This window comes from Sceloporus undulatus, chromosome 6 (genome assembly GCF_019175285.1).
Source record: "Sceloporus undulatus isolate JIND9_A2432 ecotype Alabama chromosome 6, SceUnd_v1.1, whole genome shotgun sequence".
Lineage (NCBI taxonomy): Eukaryota > Metazoa > Chordata > Lepidosauria > Squamata > Phrynosomatidae > Sceloporus > Sceloporus undulatus.
The window spans coordinates 108,539,849-108,564,899 of NC_056527.1; the positions used below are offsets into that span (position 1 = coordinate 108,539,849).

At 42.5% G+C, this 25,051-nt stretch overlaps 2 protein-coding genes across 3 annotated transcripts in view; one reads left to right on the forward strand and one right to left on the reverse strand.

The window, feature by feature from the left end:
• Positions 1-10,935, reverse strand: LOC121932773 (zymogen granule membrane protein 16-like). 2 transcript variants are annotated; one of them, XM_042471745.1, is made up of 6 exons: positions 10,778-10,935; positions 7,409-7,601; positions 4,226-4,357; positions 1,893-1,945; positions 1,438-1,576; positions 1-571 (listed from the first exon to the last, which is right to left on the reverse strand). In XM_042471745.1, coding segments are annotated over exons 3-6 (516 nt in total). In that variant the 5' UTR covers positions 4,228-4,357; positions 7,409-7,601; positions 10,778-10,935; the 3' UTR covers positions 1-249. The 2 variants fall into 2 exon arrangements, with proteins under 2 accessions (XP_042327679.1, XP_042327680.1); XM_042471746.1 differs by having other exon boundaries at positions 4,226-4,360.
• Positions 10,906-25,051, forward strand: part of LOC121932732 (serine/threonine-protein kinase NLK2-like) — a 20,182-nt gene continuing 6,036 nt past the window's right edge. Inside the window, exons 1-8 of the mRNA XM_042471662.1 lie at positions 10,906-13,170; positions 13,311-13,440; positions 14,967-15,022; positions 17,279-17,385; positions 19,100-19,185; positions 21,441-21,650; positions 22,832-22,933; positions 23,012-23,098. Of these exons, the coding sequence (XP_042327596.1) occupies positions 12,929-13,170; positions 13,311-13,440; positions 14,967-15,022; positions 17,279-17,385; positions 19,100-19,185; positions 21,441-21,650; positions 22,832-22,933; positions 23,012-23,098 (1,020 nt within the window). The 5' untranslated portion in view covers positions 10,906-12,928. The remainder of the gene's footprint in view (positions 13,171-13,310; positions 13,441-14,966; positions 15,023-17,278; positions 17,386-19,099; positions 19,186-21,440; positions 21,651-22,831; positions 22,934-23,011; positions 23,099-25,051) is intronic.

A 25,051-nucleotide genomic window follows, 5' to 3' on the forward strand; every position in this document is an offset into this window, starting at 1 on the left:
TTGTAGCAGCGGTTGTGCTGGTCATTTGAGAGGAGACAAAGCTCTGAAGAAATGGGTCAGGGCTGAGGCAAGATTTGGGTTGGCTTAACTGAGCAATGAAAATGGGGTTTGAGGAGAATGGACTATATGACTGGTAGCATATGTGGGTATGATGGCCACGTGGGGTGAAGCCAAAGACGCCCCATTTTCCCCATGAGGTGCCTCTTCCCCTTCCCACTGATCAGCTTGTCTCTCACTGTTTTATGCCCCTCACTTTCCACAGCTGGGGCAGTTACTGGGGTAGCTGTCCCAGTGCAAGCCGATGGCATCAATGAGAGAACCAGAACTGCCACTGAAGTAACGCAGGACGGTACCCGGGTATAGTGGAGCTGCATTAAAGCTGGTGCCTGTGTCCTTCCCAAAGGGGAAGTAGCGCCCTTTGTCAGTGATGAACACGATTTTACGGAGGTAGTGCTTATATTTTCCAGAGACCTGAGTGATGGACTCGCCTGGGTGCAGAAAGATCTCCTCCAGGTCTCCAGATGAGCCACCTACGTAGTCGCTCCACTGTTTGCCATAACGGACCTGGAGACTGGAATGAGCAGAGGGTGTGTGAGGCAGGTTAGGAGGCAGATCTCTCTTGGGCAAGCCTTTATCTAACCTAAAGAACTACAGTGCAATGCAGAATTAGGCACACATCTCAGTCCACTGAAATGAATTTCAGTCCCACAGTAGATAATCAGTAGATTACTCTTTATTGCTCTTTAACTGTAATCTGACTTAAACTCAGCATCAGGCTCTTGAGCCCAAATCTTCAATACAATGGCAACTGATGGTTTCCAAGTCAGTGGAGTAGTGACTCCATTCTAGGTTTTAATCCTGTCTTTAAATGAGCTTTTCAAGGTGCTGAGCTCTAGGTTCAGCACCTTGGACAGTTCTTTTGAAGCTAGACAAAACCTATGATGGATTCATTTCCCCACTGACATGGGACAGGTTCTCTGTCTTGGTTTCGTTGTAGGGCTTTTTCCTTCTCTGGACTTGCTGATGAGATCAAACTGACACAAAGTAGCATAGTCAGACACAGGGCAGAAACCACTGACAAACAATATTGCCACAATCAAGCTTTAAATCACAGGTCTGTGTCTTCCTCTTGCACAGTTTATGTGAATAGTCCAAAGGCTGTACGTAAGTGGAGCATTTGCAATAGAAACTGACATTTTTCTGGCAAACGTAGATTTTCATTTTCCTACAGAAACTTGATACCAGAAAGAATTCTGACAACTTATAAGTGGATAGTCTTTGGGGGTCATGTGCTAGTAGTGTGTAGTGCCAGGGCAAAAATTTAAAAGATCCACTCCCCTTTTCTTTTATTCTTGCTACTCCCATTACTTTATTTCTCATTCACTTTATCTCTTATTTATACAGTCCCCATCCACCAGGCTTTCATACTTTTCTTACCCCACAATGTAATAGCGGCTAACTCGAAGCCTAATGGCTGTTATTGGTCCATCCAGCTGGTTCCCAGAGTGTGAGAAGCGTTTTCCGCCGCCACCACCATACTCGCCGGAATAGGATGAAGAGCGTGCCTGAATGACTCCTGAAATAAATTCCAGAGCAAGGAAGGGCTTAATGAGAAGCAGAGCTAGCTAGTGGCTTCCATGTCAGTGGGGTGGTGGTGAATCTGCTCCAGGTTTTAATCCAAAGTTTAGAGAGCTAGCCAAGCTGCTAGATCTGTTTTTAGGGACTGGCTTCTGCACCTTGAAAACCTACTTTAAAATTAGGCCAGAACCTGGACTCACTGCCCCACAGATGTTGAAGCCACCCTATGCCACGTGGAGAAGATACAGTAACTTAATCCAGCAACCCACTCCCTATAGGAAAAGAGACACCTCCGTCCTGCACCAAGGATTTACCTGCACTGGTGATGCCGCAACAAATTAAGGCGAGAAGAGTGAGACAAAGCATCCTAAAAAGAGAAATTTGCATTAATAATGTGTTAAATTTTTTAATGTTAATCTATTAATACTTTTACTGTTATACATTATTACATGATGGTTACATTTTATTATTACATTAGGATATGACCTCCTTTATCAGGAAGTCAGGGAAGTTCTTCTCTGCGTCCTATCAGTTGAGGAGAAACACAGTAGAAGCACATGGGACAGGGCCTTGTGGCATCCATCTTATGGGAATCTCTCCCTTTAGAGGGCCAATTGGTGCCAAACACAGCTGTCATACTGGTGCCATGTAAAAGCACGGCGTTTTCTACAGTTTAAGGGAATGATTGATTTCATTCAGATTTGTGAACATGAGTACAGTTGTCCCTCCACATTTGTGGCTTTAACTTTTGCAGGTTTGATTATTAATGGATTTGATTAATATGTTCCCTCTAGGAATCTCTAGATCTTCCAGCTTGACTCTGTGGTCAACCTCTGGTGGAAGCTGTCATTCATAAAGAAAACACTTTTTTAGGTATTTGCAGGTCCTCCAGCATGAGTCTATGGTCAACTTCTGACAGAAGTTGACCAGAGAGATGCCCTGGAAGACATAGAGATTCCTAGAGACATATTCTCTCGGGTAAAAAAAAAAGTTTGTTTGTTTTTTATTTCCATTTTTTCCATTTTCATAGAGATCCTGTGCCTCTAACGGCAGCAAATGTGGAGGGCCCGCTGTAGTTTTAAATGGTATTAACTGCCTTGACATGGTCCTTGTTTACACATCCAATGGTTTAATAGACTACTTGCTTTATAAATTGAATAAATAAATAAATAAATAACACAATAATATATCCTGGAAATAATAAATAAAGTATATGACTAGCTTCCAAGATCAAGAACCACTGCCTGCACCCCCCCTAGTGACTCCCCTGTCGTGGGTTGGTGGTATTCAGGTCCATGAATTAGGTAATCAGCCTGTTCTGGATGGGGTTGCACTCCTCCTGAAGGAGCAGATAAATGGCTTGGGAATGCTCCTAAATCCATTTATGTTGCTGGAGGAACAGGTGGACTCTGTGGCTCTGAATGCTTGGTGCCAGTTTCAACTGGTACACCAGCTATGGTCTTTCCTGGACAGAGATAACCTAGCCACAGCAGCCCATGTACTGGTAATCTCCCAACTAGTCTGCTGTAATTCTTATTATATGTGGCTGCTCTTGAAGAAGACTTGGAAGCAGCAGCTAGTGCACAATGCAGCAACCCAACTGCTGACTGGAATATCATATAGACAAAGTGTAATGTCACTCTTAACACTGGCTGCCAATATGTTTCCAATCTAAATTCAAGGTGCTTGTGATGACATCTAAAATCCTAAACAGCCCAGGTCTTAAGAAAGCACCTTTCCCCATATTTGCCTGCCCATGGATTGAGATCTGCTGGGAGTGGAGGTGCTCTTCCATGTCCCACCAGTGAGATCAGTACACTGGGTTGGGACATGAGAGAGGGCCTTTTCAGCCATGGCACTCCAAATGTGACATATCCTCCCCCGGGGACCCAAATGGCACCAATACTCATGTCATTTCAGTGCTTGGTTAAAACCTGGGTGTTCATCAAAGCCTTTGGATCTCACTGATTCAACCCAAAACCTATTATATGTCATTTGAAAAACTTTTACGTTCTGTTTTAACTCCTGATATTTTTAGTGTTCCAATTGATCTAAATTATCTTACTGTTTTTAGCCTATTTGGATTATACAGTGGGCCTTTGATATCCATTGGGGGTTGGTTCCAGAACCTCTCATGGATACTAAAATCCATAGATACGCAAGTCGTATTGTTACCCATGCTGCTCCATATAAATTTTGGTATAAATGATATCCCACAATGACCCCTAGATGATTTATACTTATAAATATTTAAATAAATTAATTCATTTATTCCCATTTATATAACAGGTGTACTTTAGTAGGGATACACAATAGCATTCAGGCTTATAATACCCAGAATCCATCAACCATGCTCAAAAAAAGTAGCTTTCCAAGTTCTGCAGAGAGCCATGTTGAAGGCTCATGGAACACTTTAAATTTTGCTAAAAGAGATATCTCAAATGTCTACAAAAGTTGGATGTAGAAGACTACCACATAGCATCTCTAGAGCATAGGGCTGAGAGGAAACCATCCCAAAGCCCTACCAGTCCCCATAAAAGAGAGACATCACTTTGGATGTCAACAGCTCTCCCTGTTATGCCCAAAGGGAAAAGAGATTTCCTCCTTCTTTCTTTGATGTATGAATATGGAAAGTATCTCCACTTACATTACAGCTTGAGCAGTCCTGGGTCAGGGATGTGATCCGTGTCTGGATTCCACATAATCAGCTGAAGAAAAATCTCATCTTTTATATCGTCCGTGAGGTCTGAGGTGGCATCCCCTTATCTTGGGAATCAGCCTGCTGGGCAAACACCATTCATCTCTTATAAAACTTGTCAATTGGCACTTTCCTGGGAGTTCTCCAAACAAACTGCCTCTCCCTGTACTGGGCCATGGCAGCCACCTGCTGTAATGAGGCCAATTCCAACTCTCTGTTTGAATAGCTGATCAATACAGATCTGGTTTAAACACAAAGAACTGAGGAAGGAGAGTGTGTGTCATGTAGTGGTTAAAGTACTGGGTTGAGACTTGGAAAATCCAGGCTCAAGTCCTCACTGAGCCATGAAAACTGATTAGGTGCATTTAGGATAGTCACTCTCTCTCAGCCTAAACTACCTTGCAGAACTGTTGTGATGTGAGATTAAACAAAAAGAAAGAGAGCCATGTACGCTACTTTGAGGTCACTGGGGAAAAAACTTTCTAAATATTATTGTTAAATGAATAAGAAAGGAGAGCAAGGACTTGGACATTGTTGGAAGTTGCTGATCAGGAGTTAAGTACCTTGACTGCAGACTAAGCAGGCATGTAAGGGTGTATCCATACTGCAGAATTAAAGCATATCGACATCACTTTAACTGCCACAATGCTATTCTACAAAATCCTAGAATTTGTAGTTTGGAGAGGTATTCAGCCTAGTCTGTCAGAGAGCTCTGGTGCTTCAACAAAAATCCCAGGATTCTGTAGGACAGAGTCCTGCCAATCAAGGCCAATACGATTCTAGGCTGCATCAATAGAAGTACAGTGTCTAGATCAAGGGAAGTAATAGTGCCACTATATTCTGCTTTGCTCAGGCCCCACCTGGAATATTGTGTCCAGTTCTGGGCGCCACAATTCAAAAAGGACATTGAGAAACTGGAGCATGTCCAAAGGAGGGCGACTAAAATGGTGAAGGGTCTGGAAACCATGCCCTATGAGGAACGACTAAAGGAGCTGGGGATGTTTAGCCTGGAGAAAAGAAGGTTAAGAGGTGATATGATAGCCCTGTTTAAATATTTGAAGGGATGTCATATTGAGGAGGGAGCAAGCTTGTTTTCTGCTGCTCCATAGACTAGGACCCGGAGCAATGGATGCAAACTCCAGGAAAAGAGATTCCACCTCAACATTAGAAGGTACTTCCTGACAGTCAGGGCTGTTCAACAGTGGAACAAACTTCCTCGGAGTGTAGTGGAGTCTCCTTCCTTGGAGATCTTCAAGCAGAGGCTGGATGGCCATCTGTCGGGGATGCTTTGATTTGGATTTCCTGCATGGCAGGGGGTTGGACTGAATGGCCCTTGTGGTCTCTTCCAACTCTATTATTCTATGATTCTATGAAAGTGGTGTCAAAGTGCTTTAATTCTACACTGTAGATACACCCTAGCTCACGAAGACCCTTTAACACTACAAAGTTATAGCAATGTACTGTAATTCCACTTTAAATGATGTGACTGCTTACTATGGAATTCTGGGATTTGCAGTTCATTGAGACACTGAAAATCTCTGGCTGAGAAGCTAAATACTTCTTCCTAAACTCCAAATCCCAACATTACACAGGATGGAGCCCTGGTAATTAAAGTTGTAGTTTTACAATTATGCAGTTGTCTCTGGTCACGTCATTTGCCGCCACTGCCACAGTGACATGTATTGCATCTCTGTTAAATTAAAGCAATTGTTTTTTTATTGTGCATGAACACATATATATTACCAGTGTGTATTTGTCATCTTAACCCCTTTTGGAGGCAATATATAAGTAGCCAACCTATATAGAATTACTGGAGTGAAAGCCAACAGTGTTGATCCCTAATATTGTGAGTAACCATGTTTACTCAGAGGTAGGTCTCTCTACTGATCAGCATGGCATAGTGGTTTGAGTGTTGGGCTGCAACTCTGGAGACCAGGGTGTGATTCCTGCTTTGCCATGAAACCCACCAGATGACCCTGGGCAAGTCACACTCTCTCACCCTCAGAGGATAGCAATGGCAAACCCCCTCTGAATAAATGCTGCCAAGAAAACCCTGTGATAGGTTCACAATGAGATCACCATAAGTCGAAAAGTATTTGAAGATATACAACAACAACAACAACAACAACAACAACAACAACAGGCCTCTCTAGATTAAGCTTTGGAAAATTCAGAAGTCCATTTGTGGCCAGATCCTAACTGTTTCCTCAGAGGTAAACTTGGAACAATTATGAAAGAAAATCAAAGAACAAAGTGCTGACATAGAGTTGACAATCAGGTAGTTTGTTGCTGTGTGCTATCAAGTGTCAATTTGACTTATGGCAACCCTAAGGCGGGCCCTATCATGGGGTTTTCTTAGCAAGGTTCTTCACATGGGGTTTGCCATTGCATGAGGCTGAGAGAGTATGACTTGCCCAAGGTCACCCAGTGGGTTTCCATGGCTGAGCTGGGATTCGAACTCTGGCCTCCACAGTCCTAGTCCAATGCTATATCAAAACTGCAGCTCCAATCAGGAAGTAGCTACTAATAAGTTTCTGTTCTGCTGAAATACCAAATCAAAGTATTGATTTAAGTTCACTTAACCATTTGTTTCTCTGTAAAATTAACATACTGTCCACATTCATGATGCACCAATTTCTGTCTTTATGAAGGTCCCACACCCCTGAATACGAATATGATTTTGAGGCATCTTATTCAGTCTTTGTTAATAATTGTTTTCTAATATTCAAATTGGGCACATCCCCCAAAATAAGTGACACACCCAGCCCTATAAGGGGCAACCTTTCTAACTTTCAAATGAGCAGCAGCCCTTAAATTAAGGGGCAATTTGAGAATCCAGGTTGCATTTGCATTGCAGAAATAATGCAGTTTGACATCACTTTAACTGCCATGTCTCTGTCCTGTGAAATCCTGGGATTTGTAGCTTGTTGTGGCACCAGAGCTCTCTGATAGAGAAGATTAATTATCTCACAAAATTACAAATCCCAGAATTCCATAGCATTGGGCAGTTAAAGTGGTGTCAAACTGCATTGTTTCTGCAGAAGACTATGGGCAGAACAATGTGTGTTACCTTGTGTGAAGGCCATCAAATAGATGAAACCTTTTTTTAATTATCAAAAATCCAAAGCTCACCATAAGGAGAAAATCAGCACAGGGAAGAATTTGGCCAGAACATTTTTCCCTGACATGGTCATGATCATTTTCTTCTTGAAGTGACTATTTTTCTACACGAGACAGTGACTTCCTTCAAATCAAGAAAGCATTGGATTGCAGCCTCAGGGTCTTATTGTCCTGTTTTTGAAGAAACTCTCTTCTACCGTCACGACTGATGCACAAAAAAATGAAAAAAGTATATATTAAGATAAATAACAGGGAACACTTCAGCCTCCTCTCCTCTTCCAAATGCAATGTAACTAAAATTGCCACCATCTCCAGACATCATTGGGGATGTTGGGAGCTATAGTCGGCACATCTGGATGGCTGCATGGGGAAGTGGAAGTTCACCTCTCTGTTCGTATTTGCATCCATTTAAAAAATCAGAGGATTTTTTTAATTGTTGTTTAAAACTTATGGCAGCCCTAACTAAGGTATTCTGGGGATTTCTTGGCAAGATTTCTTCAGAGGAGGTTTGCCCTTCCCCTGAGGCCGAGAGTGTGTGACTTGCCCAAGGTCACCCAAAGGGTTTCATGGCTAAGTGGGGAATTCAACTCTCCAATCCCATTTTTTGTTGTTACTGTGCTGTAGCTTCTAGTCATTTCCAGTTTATGGCAATCCTAGCAAAGGGCTTTCTGCACCCTGAAAGTGTGTGACTCGCCCAAAGGGTTTCATGGCCAAGTGGGGAATTGAACCTGGGTCTCCAGAGACATAGTCCTAGAGTATCCTACAGTAAAGGAGGATACACCTGGTCCCTCTCTATTTGCCTCTGAGCTTGGGACGAGTCTTGAAAAGAGACGTAAAGACCACAATGGAGAAAGGGCGTGGAGGTTCTGGGTTTGGAGGTTGTGTGCTAGCAATTGCGGGGTTAGGCTTCCACGCAGTAATAACCAGAGACATTAGGAACATCTCCAGCCCTGACACACAATTAAAACACACCTCACCCAAGAGGTCTGGTGCCATTCAGGCTCAGCCAAGCCATATGGCGCTCTACGAAAATATGGGTGGACTAAGCAGGGAAAGTCCAAAGGTTGTTTGGGAGATGTCCCTTACAGAAGGAAGGTACTGATAGCATTTCACCGTGCCCTCCTTTTACAACTCTTAATGCCTGGTTTTAGAGGCTATCAGGTTTTTGGGAGGGGCGCAGTTTTGTATTAACTAACAGTAAGGCATACTCCACCCTTTATGTATAGGCTAGAAAACATATCCTTGCTAGATATGTATTGCTGGGAGATGACGGCTAGATCCTTGCCGTAAGCATGTATTGTTGTTAGTATGTATGTGCCTCCCAGTCAACACTGATTTATCATAGAATTTTCTCAATAAGATTTATTCATAGGGGTTTGCCATTGTCTTGCTAGGGTGCCCAAGTGGATCCATGCAGGGATCCAAATTCTTTTCCTGTGGTCCTAGTCCAATGCTCAAACCACTACACCACAGGCATACATGTACAAAAACCCTGGTTGAAAGAATCATAGAATGATAGAGTTGGAAGAAACTCCAAGGGCCATCCAGTCCAAACCCCCCCACCACCATGCAGGAATTCTCAATCAAAGCATCCCCAACAAATGGCCATCCAGCCTCTGTTTAAAGACCTCCAAAGAAAGAGACTCCACCATTCTCTGAGGGAGTGTGTGCCATTGTTGAACAGCTTTTACTGTCAGGAAGTTCCTCCTAATGTTGAGGTGGAATCTCTTTTCCTGTAGTTTGCATCCATTGTTCCGGATCCTAGTCTCTGGAGCAGCAGAAAACAAGCTGGCTTGGCTGCCTTCTCAATATGAGATCCCTTCAAATACTTAAACAGGGCAATCATATCACCTCTTAACTGTCTCTTCTCCAGGCTAAACATCCCCAGCTCCCTAAATCTCTCCTCATAAGTCATGGTTTCTAGACCTTTCACCATTTTAGTCGCCTTCCTTTGGACACGCTCCAGCTTTTCAACATCCTTTTTAAATTGTGCTCAGAACAGGACACAGTATTCCAGGTGATGCCTGAACAAAGCACACTGTTACTTCCCTTGAGCAATACTTCTATTGATGCAGCCTAAAATCACATTGGCCTTTTTAGCTGCTGCATCACACTGCTGACTCATGTTCAATTTGTGGTCTACTAGGACTTTTAGATCCCTTTCACGTATGTCCCATGTACACACTGTTTTTCATCATTGTTGTTGGATATGTAAAATATTGGGGTTTGGTGTCGGGCTGTGACTCTGGAGGCCTGGGTTCGATTCCTCACTTGGCCATGAAAACCTTTGGATGAGTTACACACTCTCAACCCCCAGAAAACCCTATGACGGGGTTGCCATAAGTTGGAAATGACTCAAAGTTACACAACACCAACAACATAAAGTGCCATCGAAGAGTTCAATTCCTCACTTGGCCATGAAACGTGTTGGGTGACCTTAGGCAAGTCACACTCTCTCAGCCTCAGGGGGAAGGCAAGGGCAAACCTCCTCAGAAGATATCTTGCCAAGAAGACTCCATGCCTTGTGGTCGCCATAAGTTTTAAACCACCTTTAAAAAAAATTATTTACAAGTTTTATGGTCCATAATACTCTTTGCAACCAGATCATAACCGTTCCCTCGAACTTGGAACAATGACTAAAGAAAGCCAGCATATACTACTTGGAACAATGACTAAAGATAGATATATAACTGTATCATTTTAAGTGTCGTATCATTTTAAGTGTTTTAAAATTTTATCTTTTTTAAACTGTGTTTTTATTCTTTTAATAAGTCACCTGCTTTATACATTGGAACAATTTAATTCTGTTTTAATGCATCCCCTTTTCACATGTTTTGAACTGGATTGTTCTATTAAGGTTATGCTCCGCTCTGGGTCCCAGTTCTGGGGAAAAAGCGGGATATTAATAATAATAATAATAATACCAAATATTACCATTTTTAACAGCAGTTTTAAACAGTTTTAAACTACTTTTTAACTACCTATTTTAAATTTTGTCTATTTTAAATTAATTTTCATTTGTATTTAAAGTGTTGTATTGGTTAAGGTAAGGGATAAGGGGATATGTCATTTTTAGTTGTGTATATGCCTGTGTATTTGTTTATATATTTTCTTGTAACCCGCCTTGATCCTTTGGGAAAGGCAAGATATACATAAAATCTATTATTATTATTATTATTATTATTATTATTATTATTATTATTTGAAGGCACACAACAACAGCAACAGCATCCTAATGCCCTCCTGTTACTAGCCTCCAAACTCTGGGATTTGTAGTTTTGTGAGACATTTAAAGCCTCCAAGAGCTCTGGTTCCCCTAAAAAACTGCAGATTGCCAGAATGCCATAGCCTTGAGCCATGGGCGGTTAAAGCGCTGCCGACCCGCATTATTTCTGCGGTCTGGATGCAGCCTCCCTTTATTCCCTCCTTCCATGGCTGCCTCTCTCCCCTCGGCCGGTAGATGGAGTCCTCCTCCGGCTCTCGTCCTCGGCCTCTTCCTTCCCTTCCTTCCCTGCTTTTCCCTGCCTTCCTTCCTGCGCGGAGAGATGGAGCCTGCGCGCCTCTAACAAAGAACCGGCTAGGCCCAGAAGCCGCGGCCTTTCCTGACTCGCCTTGCCGGGTTTGCCCTCCTCTGGCCGGGGGGAAGGAGCAGGGGAGGAGGAGGAGGGGGGCGCCTCTCTTTCTCGTCTCCTTCCCCCGGGGGGCCCTTGGGGGGTGTCTCAGGGCCTAGCATCCCCCCCAGACCCTCCCCAGGCTCCCCATGCCTTGCTGAGGGTTGGGACCCCCACTTCCACGCCATGGGAGCCCCTGCTTTCCACCCCATAGCTGCAGGATAGGGCCCCCCAGTCAATAGGGGTGCCTTTTCCAAAGGCATAAGGGACCCCCTTTTGGGGGGAAATATTCACCCACTTCTGGGCACCCCCCCTCCATATTTCCCTTCCTATTGCTTCCTGTTCTTCCTCCCCAACTAAAAGAAATCCTGCCCCCCATAAAACCCTCCATTGTACCCTTGTATTTTAAACTCCCCCATTGCCAAACCTCAGCCTTCTTTAATAACATCCATTAACAATAATCCTTTAATAACATCCATTAATAATAATCCTCCAATAACATTCATTAATAATACCCCTTCAATAACACTCTTTAATAATAAGCATTTAATAACATCCTTCGATAACCACTACTTTTGGGAAGGGGGATAATTTCTTAGACCCCACTCCCAGATTTGATAGAAATAGAAAAGGATTGGGGTCCGTCCGTCCCCCAAAAGGGAGACTAGCATTGGGAAACTTTCTCAAAAGTGAGCCACACACCCCTAGAAAGAACCCCTCTTTTATTCATTTTCTGGCTCCCCTTTCATAGCTTCATAGTTGAGAGTCCTACAACCGATTCACAAGTTTCCTTCTCTCTTTGGAGAGAGATCTACTACCTGCTTCAGCCACTAATAGTTTTTGCTCCCTGAATATCCTCGTTTTATCAAGGCAATAGACCCCCCCCCATCACCACCACTTTCCCAATATTTTGAAGTGCACTTCTGAAATTTGCTCCCCTTTCCCAGATTCCAGAGGGGCGCCTTGCCTAATAATTGTCGCCCATTTATGTCACAAGGTTCCCCCCCAGTTTTTTGGCCCTCTGGTGACAGACAGATTTCAGCCCTCCATAGCATTTCTCGAGAGGCTAGAATTTGTTTTAGCTTGCAAAAGGGAAATAAATAAATATCCAGGTCTCAGCTATATGTTGAGATAAAGTGTGAGCGTTCATATTGCAAAAACAATTGTTAATTCTGTGGGCATCTGATTGAAAAGGCAAGAATTCTTCTAGTTCCCCAGAAGAAGAGTAATCCTATCCAGTGTGACTAATATTTGTATAGACCATTTGCCCACAGATCTGGTTTGACTCCTGTTTTGACAAATGATTTCCTTTTCTATGTAGAAAAATCCAGCATTCTGAACTTCATGTCCTACTCAACAGAACTTGCCGTACCCTAAACCTAGCTAGAAAATCTTCCCCAATGCTTCTCCAAATCAGAGGGAAAATGGTTTAGATAAACTAGGATTTGTAGTTACCGAACCATCCCAATTTTGAGTGGATTGGAAGCAGACATCCAACAACCTTCAAACTGCTCCTGTAGTGTCCCAGAATCAAAGCTACGTCAGACCACATTTCCAGCAACTTCTAACTCCCAAATTACCCTCCAAGATACCTCCTCTTGTTGTACGATGGTGGAACTTTAGAGAAACCAGGCAATTGAGTCCATCCAACTATTTAGAACGCTCCCTAGATAGATTTTAGAACTTTTGAGCACTCCATTTTGAAGAGGTTTCTTCAGCCTTGTATACCTACACTCAGATGATCCTTCCCTGTTAGGCATCTTCAAATTCTTGCTTTAGTTCCTTCACTTTCGAAAGGATACCTTGATATTCTTATTTGACCCACAAGAGCACATCACACTTTCAATTCTGGAGTCACCTAACTCTTGTCCTGTAGCATCCAAATCTGCCATTTCTTTCATCTTCCCTGTCCTTCTGTCCAATGGCTTTTCAGGACCCCAACCACCCTCTGCAAGCTCAACTTTGTAGCAATGTTTTTGGGGCACTGACTGGGCTAATACAGCCCCCGTTGGCAGCCGGGCTAGGCGGGGGCCAGAAGTATTATTGCAATAATGGTGTACAGATAGCCTCCCCACAGCAACAGCAGACGGCACCCAGTAATGCGGTGATGGTGGAACCAGAACCCGACCGGCCCATCGGTTATGGTGCTTTTGGTGTGGTATGGTAAGTGGGGAAGTATTTTCTTAAGGGGGTAGGTGAAAACAATGAAGATGGAGGCAGGGAAGGGAAGGGAAGGGAGAGACTACAGGATCAGTACAACAGGGGATTGTAAATCGGAAGGCATCTTGTTTTTCTGTCCACAGGTCAGTGACAGATCCCCGGGATGGGTCACGAGTTGCACTCAAAAAGATGCCCAATGTTTTCCAGAACTTGGTCTCTTGCAAACGGGTCTTCAGAGAATTGAGAATGCTCTGTTACTTCAAGCACGACAACGTGAGTGGGCCTGGGGTGCAGGGCTGGCTGTGGTTCCAAGGCAGCCATCTTAGCGTTTTGGCTTCTGGTCATTCTCCCCACAGATCTGGATGTCCCAATCAGAGCTTGGGGAGAAATATTTTTCAATATCAGCTGCCAGAATAAAGGGGACATAGAATAACTTTACACTCATGGAGTTGTGCTTCATTTTCTCTATGTGACATTATTACAAAATTGCAGTGTTGCACAATCAGTTGACATTGTGCATTGATGTGTAGTTCACAACCACAATGCTCAACATTATGTCAAGCACAACAATGTACCGTGTGAAACATGCAGCACTCAATGTGTTACGCTACACAATGACACCACATCTGTAATCCACTTTCTTAACTTTCAGTTGAATACATCCATTACACATCGGCCAAAAACGTCCACCCAATTACATAAGGAAACTGATATGTGCACAGGTCATCAACAGGATGCCAGCCTGTGGGAGCTGTCATTCAGAAAAATACCTCTCCAACTGCTGGTCATTGCAGGCTTGCCAGTGGTTATACAGTGCACCCTTACTTTACGTGGGGGATCCGTTCCTCACTCCCCCGCGTAAAGCAAATATCGCCTATGCCCCATTTATTTAAATGGGGCTCATGCATGCGATGGCACAGTGGTGTATGTGCACCATGGGCTCGCGCCCCATTTGTCCCTATGGGACATGCTGCCCCTGCTCCCTGCTCAGCTTTCAACGTATGCTGAAAGCCGTGTAAAGTGCACCTGCGTATGATGTGGGTGCACTGTATTAAATGCTCTAGTCACTTCCTGGTAGAATGTGTTCTTAAATTCCCCAGGAAGCCCCTGATTCTGTAGAGAGGTGTGGGAAATTAAAATGGTTGCTCCCAGGTTCAGTCCTCTAGTGCTGGTTGGAGTGCTGGAAAGCTAAAATCAGTGAAGGAAGTGGCACTGGCACAAGACTGTCATATGGCCATGCCAGGCCTAGTGAGGTGGTAATCTCTTATACAGACCCAGTTGAGATAGCTAATGGAAGTCCGGCGCTGATCCATGATGTTTAAGATGGAAGGAGTGCTGTGGCGTTAATATGTTTAAAGCTCCCTTGACTCGGTTTTGAAAAGGGCTTCCTCACATAATTGTAGGCATCTTGGTGTAGGGTAGTCTTACTTTTAGGTGGCATATATCGGTTTTCTCAGTCATCTGATAATTATTTTTTTTGTATCATAAAATGGCAGCAAACTGCTTCTTACTTAATTTATTGCTACTTTATTGTTTAAAATATTGTTTTTAATTTTCAAGAACACTTTGAGAGTTTCATTCTGAGGCACCAAAATAACCTTGGCAGGGGGATTTTAGGAACATGTAACTGCAAAACTGGTTCAGTCAGGTGTACCTTCATCTGGGCTCTCTTTTTGAACTCCATTAGTTTTACTTTTGCAGATGCATTTGTGTTTTATCCCACCTGCCTGTCTATGACTGGACATTTAAAAATACTTTTAAAAAATGCTTTTTGGATGCTTTTTTTTCTCTCCCCTCAGGTCCTCTCAGCTTTGGATATTCTCCAGCCTCCACAAATTGACTGTTTTGAGGAAATGTATCCTTCATCTCACACATAACCTGGTGGGGCCTGTAACTATTTGTGCAGTTATTGCTTTATTAATCATGCCTTACGCCCCATACATTGCTGCCTTTTCTTTTCCTTTTTTCCTATTAGGCATTTATTTTCTTCATTTCCTTGTTAAGTATTCTGAGGTTACATTTGTTTTTGTTTTCACTCCCTCTGTTGCATTTGTTTTGTATTTCATTTTATTTAGCTTTTTGTTTACCATCTGTGTTTAGCTCCCTTCATTTGCAGTTGCTGTCAACCATTCTTCAATTTCCCAGGCCAGCCCCAGTATTCTCCCACGATTGTTTCACAGCTTTTGATGTGTTCTTGGCAGAATCACACCTTCTTTCTCAGCATCATCTCTCACATTTTGTTTGTTTTTTCTCCTTACTCTTCATTTCATCATACAAGTTGAATCTCCCTTATCTGAAATGTTTAGGGCCAGAAGTGTTTGGGATTTCAGAACAGCTGTATTTGTATTTGTTGTTTCCTGCCCTTGAGTTGGCCTTGACTCATGGTGGCCCTTGGAGACACCTCCAAGACTTCGTATCCTCACTGCTCTGCTCAGTCCCTGCAAACCCATGCCTGCGACTCCCCTGATTGGACTCTTGCTTGCAGTCTTCCCCTCCTTCTACCCTCTACTTTTCCTAGAATTATTGTTTGTTTGTTTTTCTAGTAACCATGCCTTCTAATTATATGGCCAAAGCATGACAGCCTCAGTTTTATTATCTTGGCTTCCAAGGAGAGTTCTGGTTTGATATGTTCAAGGGCCCATTTGTTTGACTTTTTGGCTGTCTGTAGTATCCTAACCACTCTTCTCCAGCATCACATTTTGAATGCATTGATTTTCTTTCTGTCTGCTTCCTTCACTGTCCATCTCTCACATCTGTACCTGGTGATAGGGAATATTGTTGCTTGGATGATTCTGACTTTAGTGCTCTGTTGTATATCATTTCTCTTAAGGATCTTTTCTAGTTCTTTCATAGCTGCCCTACCCATTTCTAGTCTTCTTATTTCTTGACTGCAGTATCCACTCTGGTCATTGTTTGATCCTAGGTATGGGAATTCTTTGACCATTTCAATTTCCTCATTGTTCATATTGAATTTATTTTTGTTTTCTTTATGTTCAGCATTAACCCTGCCTTTGCACCTTATTTTTTATTATGCACATATATGCAAATATGTATATGTATTTGCATATATGTGCATAATGAGATATTTGGGGATAGACCCAAGTCTATCCATGAAGTAGTTTATGTTTCATATGCACTTTATACACATAGATTGAAGATAATTTTATGCAATATTTTTATTAATTTTGTGCTTGAAACAAACTTTGTGTATGTTGAACTATCAGAAAGCAAAGATGTCACTATCTCAGCCACCCATGAAAAAAAGTTGGATTTTGGAATATTTCAGATTTCAGAATTCTGGATAAGGAAGATTCAGCCTATATCCCATTCTCTATAATTCTTTGCTAGAGTCTTCCCCAACCTGGTTCCTTCCAGATGTCTTAGACTAAACTCATCATACTTTTTGTGGATGAAGCGAGTTGTCCAAAACATCTGGAGGGCATCACATTGGGGGAGATTAAGGTAGTATTTTACCTGTTCCCCCCCCCCCCCCCCCATTTTACTTTTATATTCCTCTACTGTTTAGATAGTCTTACTGGTCTGTCTCCTTCAATTAAAACGTCTTTGTTTTTATTTTCATTTTTTAAAATTATTTTCTCTTCTTTCTGGCTTGTGGCCTTTTTTTCATTGTCCCAATGATTTTGACATTCTCTTATAGGGTTGCCAGATTGAAAACTGGTGCTGGGTCCTCTCCTTTTAATGGTTGAATAGAAAGGCAATTTCATTAGGTGATGTTTGTTACCTGCTTGCATGACAAGTAACATTTGCTGAAATTCCCTCTTCAACACCAAACATTAAAGGTCAGGAGCTCTCTCCAGTTTTCAGTCTAGCAACACCATTTTCTTAACATTAGACTTTTGTTTTGTAAATTCTTTCCCTGTCCTTTTATCACTAGGTAACACTCTTGTTCACATTCCTTTTACTTTTGTTGTGCCAGTGCTTTCTTATGTTCTTTGCTTCCTCCTTCTAATTTTGCTGAATGCAGTTGGTTCAACTACTGAACAGTGGAGAACCAACTTTTCTTTTTTTAACCTACAATAGAAAGGGTTGGGCGCTCAGATGCTCCCGTTCTTGTCTGTCTCCCATCACCCTCCTTGACGATGCCCATCAGTTATGTCATTACTGAGTTGATGCAAAGTGACCTTCACAAAGTCATCGTGTCTCCACAACCACTCAGCGCTGATCACATCAAGGTCTTTCTATATCAGATCCTCAGGGGTAAGTGTGATGTTAAAGCACCATGACCTTTCCTTATAGAAGAGTTGGTCATCTTTGGGCAGAATTCTGCATTTAAGTCAGACACATGTGTAGATATAAGATGGTTGATATCTGATTTAGTAACACTATATGTGGAAAGGTTCTTGTGATTCTTATTGACCACAAGCAGTTCATGAGTCAGCAGCTAGATATGCCTGCAAAAGTGGCTAACATGCTTTAAAGTTGCATTAAGAGATTCATAGGTGCGTTACAGACCACCACTTTGCGGTGGTCTGCTGGCGCTGCTGTTTGCTCCACGAGGGAGCCACAGCAGCCAAACCATGCGACTCCCGCACGGAACAAAAAAGAAGCTCCAAAATGGAGCTTCTTCCTGTGGCGCAGTTATGACGCTGCGAGGCGCCAATGGCGCACTCGCAATGTCATAAGCACCGCGCAACGTGCGGACGCGCAGCGTCTGCTACGTCAGTATGGCGGCGGCCGTGTGGAACAGCCGCCGCCATATTGTACGTATTCACTACGTACTAGGGTTAGGGGGTGCGGAAGCACCGCCCCTTCCTAACCCTAATACGTAGTGAATACATACTTTATGGCGGTTTGTAACCTGCCATAGTTTTCAAATCTTAAGTAACACATTTTATAATTTGCTATTCAGACCTCATCTGGAATCCTGTATTTAATCTTTAGGAAGGATGCAAACAAAGTAGAACAGGAATTGTTGGAGGATCAGAAGTGTAGAAAACAAGTCCTCTGAGGAAAAATTGTAGAGTATGGCGTATGTTTTTAACTTGGACGATACTGGGTTACAAGAGGAGTGTGACAATGATGATGTTGTGTGTGTCTTCAAGTTGTTTCCAATTTAGGCCCTTTTATCACAAGGTTTTCTTGGCATGATTTGTTCAGAGTTTGCCTTTGTCTTCCTCTGAGTCTGAGAGAGTATAATTTGTCCAAGGTCATCCAGTGGGTTTCCTTGGCTGAGTGGGGGTTCAGACCCTAATCTCCTGTAGTCCTAGTCCCAACACTCAAACCAATGTGCCATGATGGCTGTCAGGAGTATGGTAGCACTCTGCAGTTACCTGAAGACTGATACAGAGAAGAGGACAAAGCCTTGTTCTCTTCTGCTTCTCTAATTTATTTGTTAGAGAAGGGATTCAGTTGAACATTAGGAAAAACTTGTAGATGGCAAGACCCATTATGGGTCCCAGATGAGCAGCAGCCTCTCTGTTGCTGGAGATCTTCAGTTAGTGTCTAATGACCATTAATACTCTATTTATAGACTTCCTACACTGAATGTGGGTTTGAACTAGATATCCTACAGTCTGTGACTCTATCGTCTCTGCAGTCTCTCTCTGAAGTTTTTGTTTCTGACATAATTCTTCCATTTGCCTTTTAAATTTTCTCTTTTCTGATCTTCTTTTAAATTATTTTCTCATTTTCTTCTCTCTATGCTGTACTGAATAATTCCTATCTTTGTGAAACCATTTTTGCAACATGACCCAAAATTCATTTGAGTCATCTTTCCACCATTTCATTCCTACTTAGGTTTTTTTGATACTCTGAGTGGTTCATTGCTTATCTAAAGCCTGTTAAAAGAAATGTTAGTTGATGGACTCACAGAGTTGACTATTTCTTACCAGTTACGCTGTTATATAGGTAACATAATAGTGTTGTGGTTTGTGTCACCCTTAATATTTCTTTTCCCACCTATCATCATCAGGGCTGAAATATTTGCACTCTGCTGGTGTTCTCCATCGGGACATCAAACCTGGGAACTTACTGGTCAATAGCAACTGTGTCCTCAAGGTAATTCATGTTGATCACTAACAGGAGGAGTCGTTAGGGTGTGGTATTCTGTAATTGCTGTCAGAAGTGGGGAACATCTGAGTTTGAGGGCTCAATTCAATTTGAGAACAGTTCATGAGATCTTCATTCCAGTAATGGTGGGCAAAGCCAAAGGTAAAAATACGGAACCAAACATACTTGAGCATTTTAGATGGAAGGGCCTACAGGCAATAAGTCTGTCTCAGGAAAGGTACTACAGCAGTTTAGAATGGGGGGAAATACACTATACGAAAGAGTCTGATAAGTCTCCCCACCTGTGATTATACTGTGTTTACTAGTTAGGAAAGAGGTTTTTAAATCATGGTGGGCAACTCATGAAAACTTCAGTTCAGAGTGTGACATCTATAGAGGCAGCAAATTCCGTGCTAAAATGAAAGCATTCCAAAACAGTGAAGGAGCTAGTATTGTCATGTATTTATAGCAGAAGTGGGAAACTGTGGAAGACTTGGGAGCTGTATTAGCCCTCAAGACCATGGAGGAAAGTTCCTCGTCACCACATATGTTCCTGCAAAAAATAAAAAAGATATAGTGGCTCCTTGGTATCTGCAGGAAACCCCCCCCCCCTACATGGATACCGAAATCTGTTGATGCTCATGTCCCACTAAATACAGTGGCATAGTAAAATGGTGTCCCTTATATAAAACAGAAAACTCAAGGTTAGCTTTTTGAAATTTATATATTTTTAAAATATTTTCAAACGTGGATGGTTGAATCCGTGGATAAAGAATCTGTAGATACAGAGCACCAACTGTATTTTCCACCTTCAAATGCCCTAAAACACCATCACATCTCTTTTCTGGTTCCCACACTACATTCCAATACTTCAAACACCATTTGTATGGGCAACATCCTGCTTTTGTCTCCCAACAACCACTGTTAAAAGTGAATTTGTCACCTCATCTCCTTACCCACAGGTTTTGCATTTCTACTGCTATTCTCACACAAAGCCTGCTTATATTGGTCTGTCCATGGACCCTCTACTCCAAGTATCTGAGGAAATAGGCTCAAGTCTGTGAAAGCTCATGCTACCAGCTTCTTTGTTTTAGTTAGTCTCAAAGGTGCTACAAGATTCCTTTGCATATGGAACATGGGGGCATTTTCACCATGTATTTTGGTCTTCCTGGGTCCCTAGAGGACATTTTGGATCATTTTAAGGGGGAAGAGGGGTTTTGGAAAAATATATTTTGACCCTAGGGGAGACTCCAGGGCTCTTCAGACATAATGGAAATGCCCTTCACACATCATAGAAGTAACTCGGGCATTTTGGAGCAAAACAAATATTTCTGACCCAGGCAGGAGGCATAAAAACAAGCCACATTGCCCGTTCCTCTTTATATGGACCCATGCTTAGCTATATTTGGATTTTTTTATTAGTGTTTGTGTCACCCTATCTCAGAAAAATGTAATTGAGCTGGAAAAGGCACATAGTATCTCACTTCTTGAGTTGCTACCAGGATGTGGTGGTTCAACATGTTCTTCTTCTTTGCTCTTTTTTTTTTTCTGCTGGATGTGGCTGATAATCAGTAAAAGAGATTTGTAGGAATCTGGTTCACAATCTGTCTGGCCCCTGATGAGTCACTAATATTTGTCTCAGTTGCTATCATTCTCCCCACTCCCAAAATGAAAATATCATAAACCTGCATTGTACGGTTGTCATGAAGACCAGAGCAATAAAGGTTATAAAAAACTGTGTACTATATAAATACTGTAGCAAATAATGCTGGAGGGTTAAAGCTATCCAAATTAAGTAATATTATGCATGCCCACACCCGCAAGCAGGAAGCAGCCTTTCCATACTACGTAGGTTAGGTGGGGAAGACTTCATTTTGATGCAGAATTAAACAGATCAACTAGAGCAGATCAGAACCTGAACCCAGGGCTCATCTTTAGCTTAGATGTGGAACATAAATGAAGCAATGAAGAAGAGGCACAGTTTGGCACACCTAGAATTGTAATTTTAATGATCAACAAACATATCCCCAATAATTAGGATCAGGAGGAAAATCCTTCCAGGTCAAAGGTCACGGGTAGGAGTCTGTAATCCACCATCTCCCATTATAGAAATGAATTTGGGGTAGCATTGGTTTCAGGGAGACCTGTTTGTTTCAGCAGAAGCCAATGCAGAGTAGATAAGATTTCGGTGTCAAATCTCTTAATCACCTTTACTCTTGAGATATCACTAGTGTTTGACACGCTTCTTGTTTTTCCCCCTCCAGATTTGTGACTTTGGTCTAGCCCGGGTAGAGGAACCTGATGAGTCCCAGCACATGACTCAAGAAGTGGTAACTCAATATTACCGGGCCCCTGAAATCCTGATGGGGACCAGGCACTATGGGCGTCCGATTGATATTTGGTCTGTGGGCTGCATCTTTGCTGAACTCCTTGGCAGGCGTATCCTCTTCCAGGCTCAGAGCCCTATACAGCAGGTATCTATAATGGGAGAACCCATCTGTAGTGGGAGAACTAGATGGAGGGTGAGGCAACAAGAAAGCTATTTCGCTATTATTATTGCTTGCAATGCTACTAAATGTTCACTAGTTGGCATTACAAATAAAAACTAAAAATTCTAATTTTCCTTAATGAACGCCAGGTGGCAAAACAATGGCACCACATTATAGCTTCTGGGGACATTTTGTGCCAAAAATTGCTGATGTCCACCAAGTAAAAGTTGTTATAGAGGATTAGTGATGCTGAACATCAAATGTTTGCAAAATTTAAATTATTCCTCAAGAAAAAAGTAGGCTATGTTGTAATTCACCATTTGATGTTGTCAAATAGAAACAGTTTTCACATACATGTGATATGGCTACTGCAAGGCCCAAATATGTGGGTGGCAAATAAAACTGAAATGATGATGGTGTTCTTCTATCTGAACTGTAGAGGCTGTAATTCCCACCACTGTTCCACTATAAGTAAATTCTCGCTTATCCCTTTGGGGAAAGCTGAGAAAGTGTGTAGGTTGAAGGAGGGACAGCTTAACATCAAGTTACAAATTCTCAGATACCATCCAAGAAAGAAACCATTCTCATTTGGAGACAGCATCTCAAGCATGGGCAGCTGTTGGGGGTTAGGGGGCTGAATAGGTTCCTCAAGCAAACTTGGAGGGCTGCACCCCTGAACCAAAAGCCTTTGTCCCCAAATATCACCCCTATGTCTCCAAATTAACTGTGATTTTGACTTATCTAACAAACCCAGGAAGACCCCCAAATGTTGCAGAATTGCTACCCACTTTCCCTAGCGGCTATTTTTTTTAAAGCATTTTTTGCATATTTAAGAAAAATGACAAAATTGTGGGGATCCTGGTGACCACACCAAGCTTACAGGCTGCACACTATAGCAGAGCTGGGGTAAATTGAAAAGGGGCTGAGTCAAAGCCATTTTGTTATCAGGTGGATTGGGAAGAAGTTAAAACTAACCAGCCCCTTCCTAACCTGGGGCCCTCTAAATGTGTTGAGCAGTTCTCCCCATTATTCCCAATTAGAACAATTGCACCACATCTGGAGGGCATCAGCTGGGAAAGGCTGAAGCGAACAGTAACATGTTTTTGCTTCTCTTCCTCCTTCCATCCACCCACTTGACTTGCTTCACTTTGGACTCTGGATGGCAGCTGGACCTGATCACAGACCTCCTGGGGACACCTCCTGCTGCCGCCTTGCATTCAGCCTGTGAAGGTGCCCGGGCCCACATACTGCGTGGCAATCACAAGCCAGTGAGTAGAGTTGGGACTCTGAGGGGTGGCCAGTGGGAATGGTGGCAGCCTCCTTACTGGTTTTCAATTTTCTTCCAGCCGTCACTGTCTGTCCTTTACATGCTCTCAGGAGAAGCCACCCATGAGGCCATCCATTTGCTCTGCCGGATGCTGGTTTTTGATCCGGTAAGTGGGTGATGTCATGCTAATGAAGAGTTTTCTAGGCGCTGGGAAGATAAAACACAGGTTGGGAGGATAAAACACAGTTTGAGTAGAGACAAATGGCCATGCCATTGGAACTGGCTGCAGTTTCAGGCCACCCCAAGATTTTGTTCGATACCAAACACACACACACACACACACACACACTACTGCTCTGAGAGAAGCTTTATGGATGTGTATCAATGCAGCAGCAGATCTACAGCAAAGGAAGCACCACAACCCCTTAGTTGATGGTTTTCTGCCATCTCCCCAGAGAAGGGCGTAAAAACAGGCCTCTAAACAGCCAATTCTATGTGGATCCTCCCAGGGAAAACACTATGGATCCCTGTGGCTGGATGATGATGATAATGATATTTATTTATATCCTGCCTTTTCCCCAGTTAAGGACTTGAGGCAACTTACAACAGATTTTTTAAAAAGCTTAGTTAAAAATTCACAAAATACAGAAGTTAAAAAATGATTAAACTGTCAAAAAAAAACCAATTAAAACCATAAACAGTAAAAAGCCAACTTACAGCACAATGAAGATAACAAATAGAAAAACCAGCACACTATTGGAGAGATGAGCGATGTGTGTGACCAGTTTCCCATCCTAATAATTAGGAGAGCAGTACTAACAGGAAGATTTGTACACACACGCACACAGGTTCTGTTTGCAGTTACCTCTGTGTCCTTCAACTGCCAAGGTAAAGCATAAACTCTCTGGCAAGGGCTACTAAATGCAAAATAACCCTTGTGCCATGGGCAACAGTTAATGATGCTGATAAACATTGTTGAACCCAGTCCACCCCTACTGCTGTCTTCCTGAGCAACTTGAAGTAATGGATGGTAAAAGTAATATGTTAAAATATCCATAATTCATTACAAACTGACCAGCTGCTCCTCTATGTCCACTGAAGAACAAGGGGTCCCAAGGATGGAGCTGTGAATTTTCTGCTAATTTGCAGTCTGAAGGTGCACAACTGATGTTCTCATGCAGCTTTGCTTTGGAAGTTATGGGAAGCAGACATAAGTTTTGGAAATTTAATCCATTTGCTTTTTCAGTAACGATAAGCTGTTGGTTTTCTTAGTACAAAACAGGCCTGACCTGGCTTAGCTTCTGAGATTGGATGGGACTAGGTTTATACAGGGTAGTTTGGCCATAATATGGTTTCAACTATTGCCCATGGCACAAGGATTATTTTGCATTTAATAGCCCTTGCCAGAGGGTTTATGCTGGTTTTCAACCTGGTGAGTAGTGATGTCAATGAAGAGCTCTCTAGGTTGTTAGACTGGGCATCCTTATGCATTGAGGCACTCCCAGTGTGCATTCAGACACTGGCTAGGAAGTGCCAAAGTGCCACAGGAGTGACTGATATACATCACTAATACTTGATGCACATCAAAAGTGTCCAACATACTTCAGAAGTGTCTGATGTGCATCAGAATCACTTGATATGCATCAGAACCCTCTTGCCCACATTTGAGTGTGCATCTTTGCAATTTACTAATGGTTTTCTTGCATTTCCTCAACTTTGCTATAGCTTCATAAAATTATGAAACATAGAACATTACGTAGAATCTTGAACATTGTATTTAAAAACTTGCCTGGTTATGATGAATGGCCAAGAATCTTATTCAGAGAAATACTCAGAATTCCACAGGACTGGCAAAGGAATTATGAATTTCTCAATCTTCCTCTGCCATTCTGTTTGGTTGCTGTACTAGTTGCAGAGGAAGGAAATCCACCTCTCACCTCTGTACCTCCTCCAACAGCATATTTGGTAAAAGGCAGAGCTGGACTTGTTTTGGACTACAGCTCCCAGGCAGAATGGCCACTTTTATAGACTAACACAGACAATATTTTTAAGGTAGCAAATTAAGAAGCTAGTACTTGGCATTTCCTCACTACCTGTGGAAGAGAATGCTTCCTCTCCA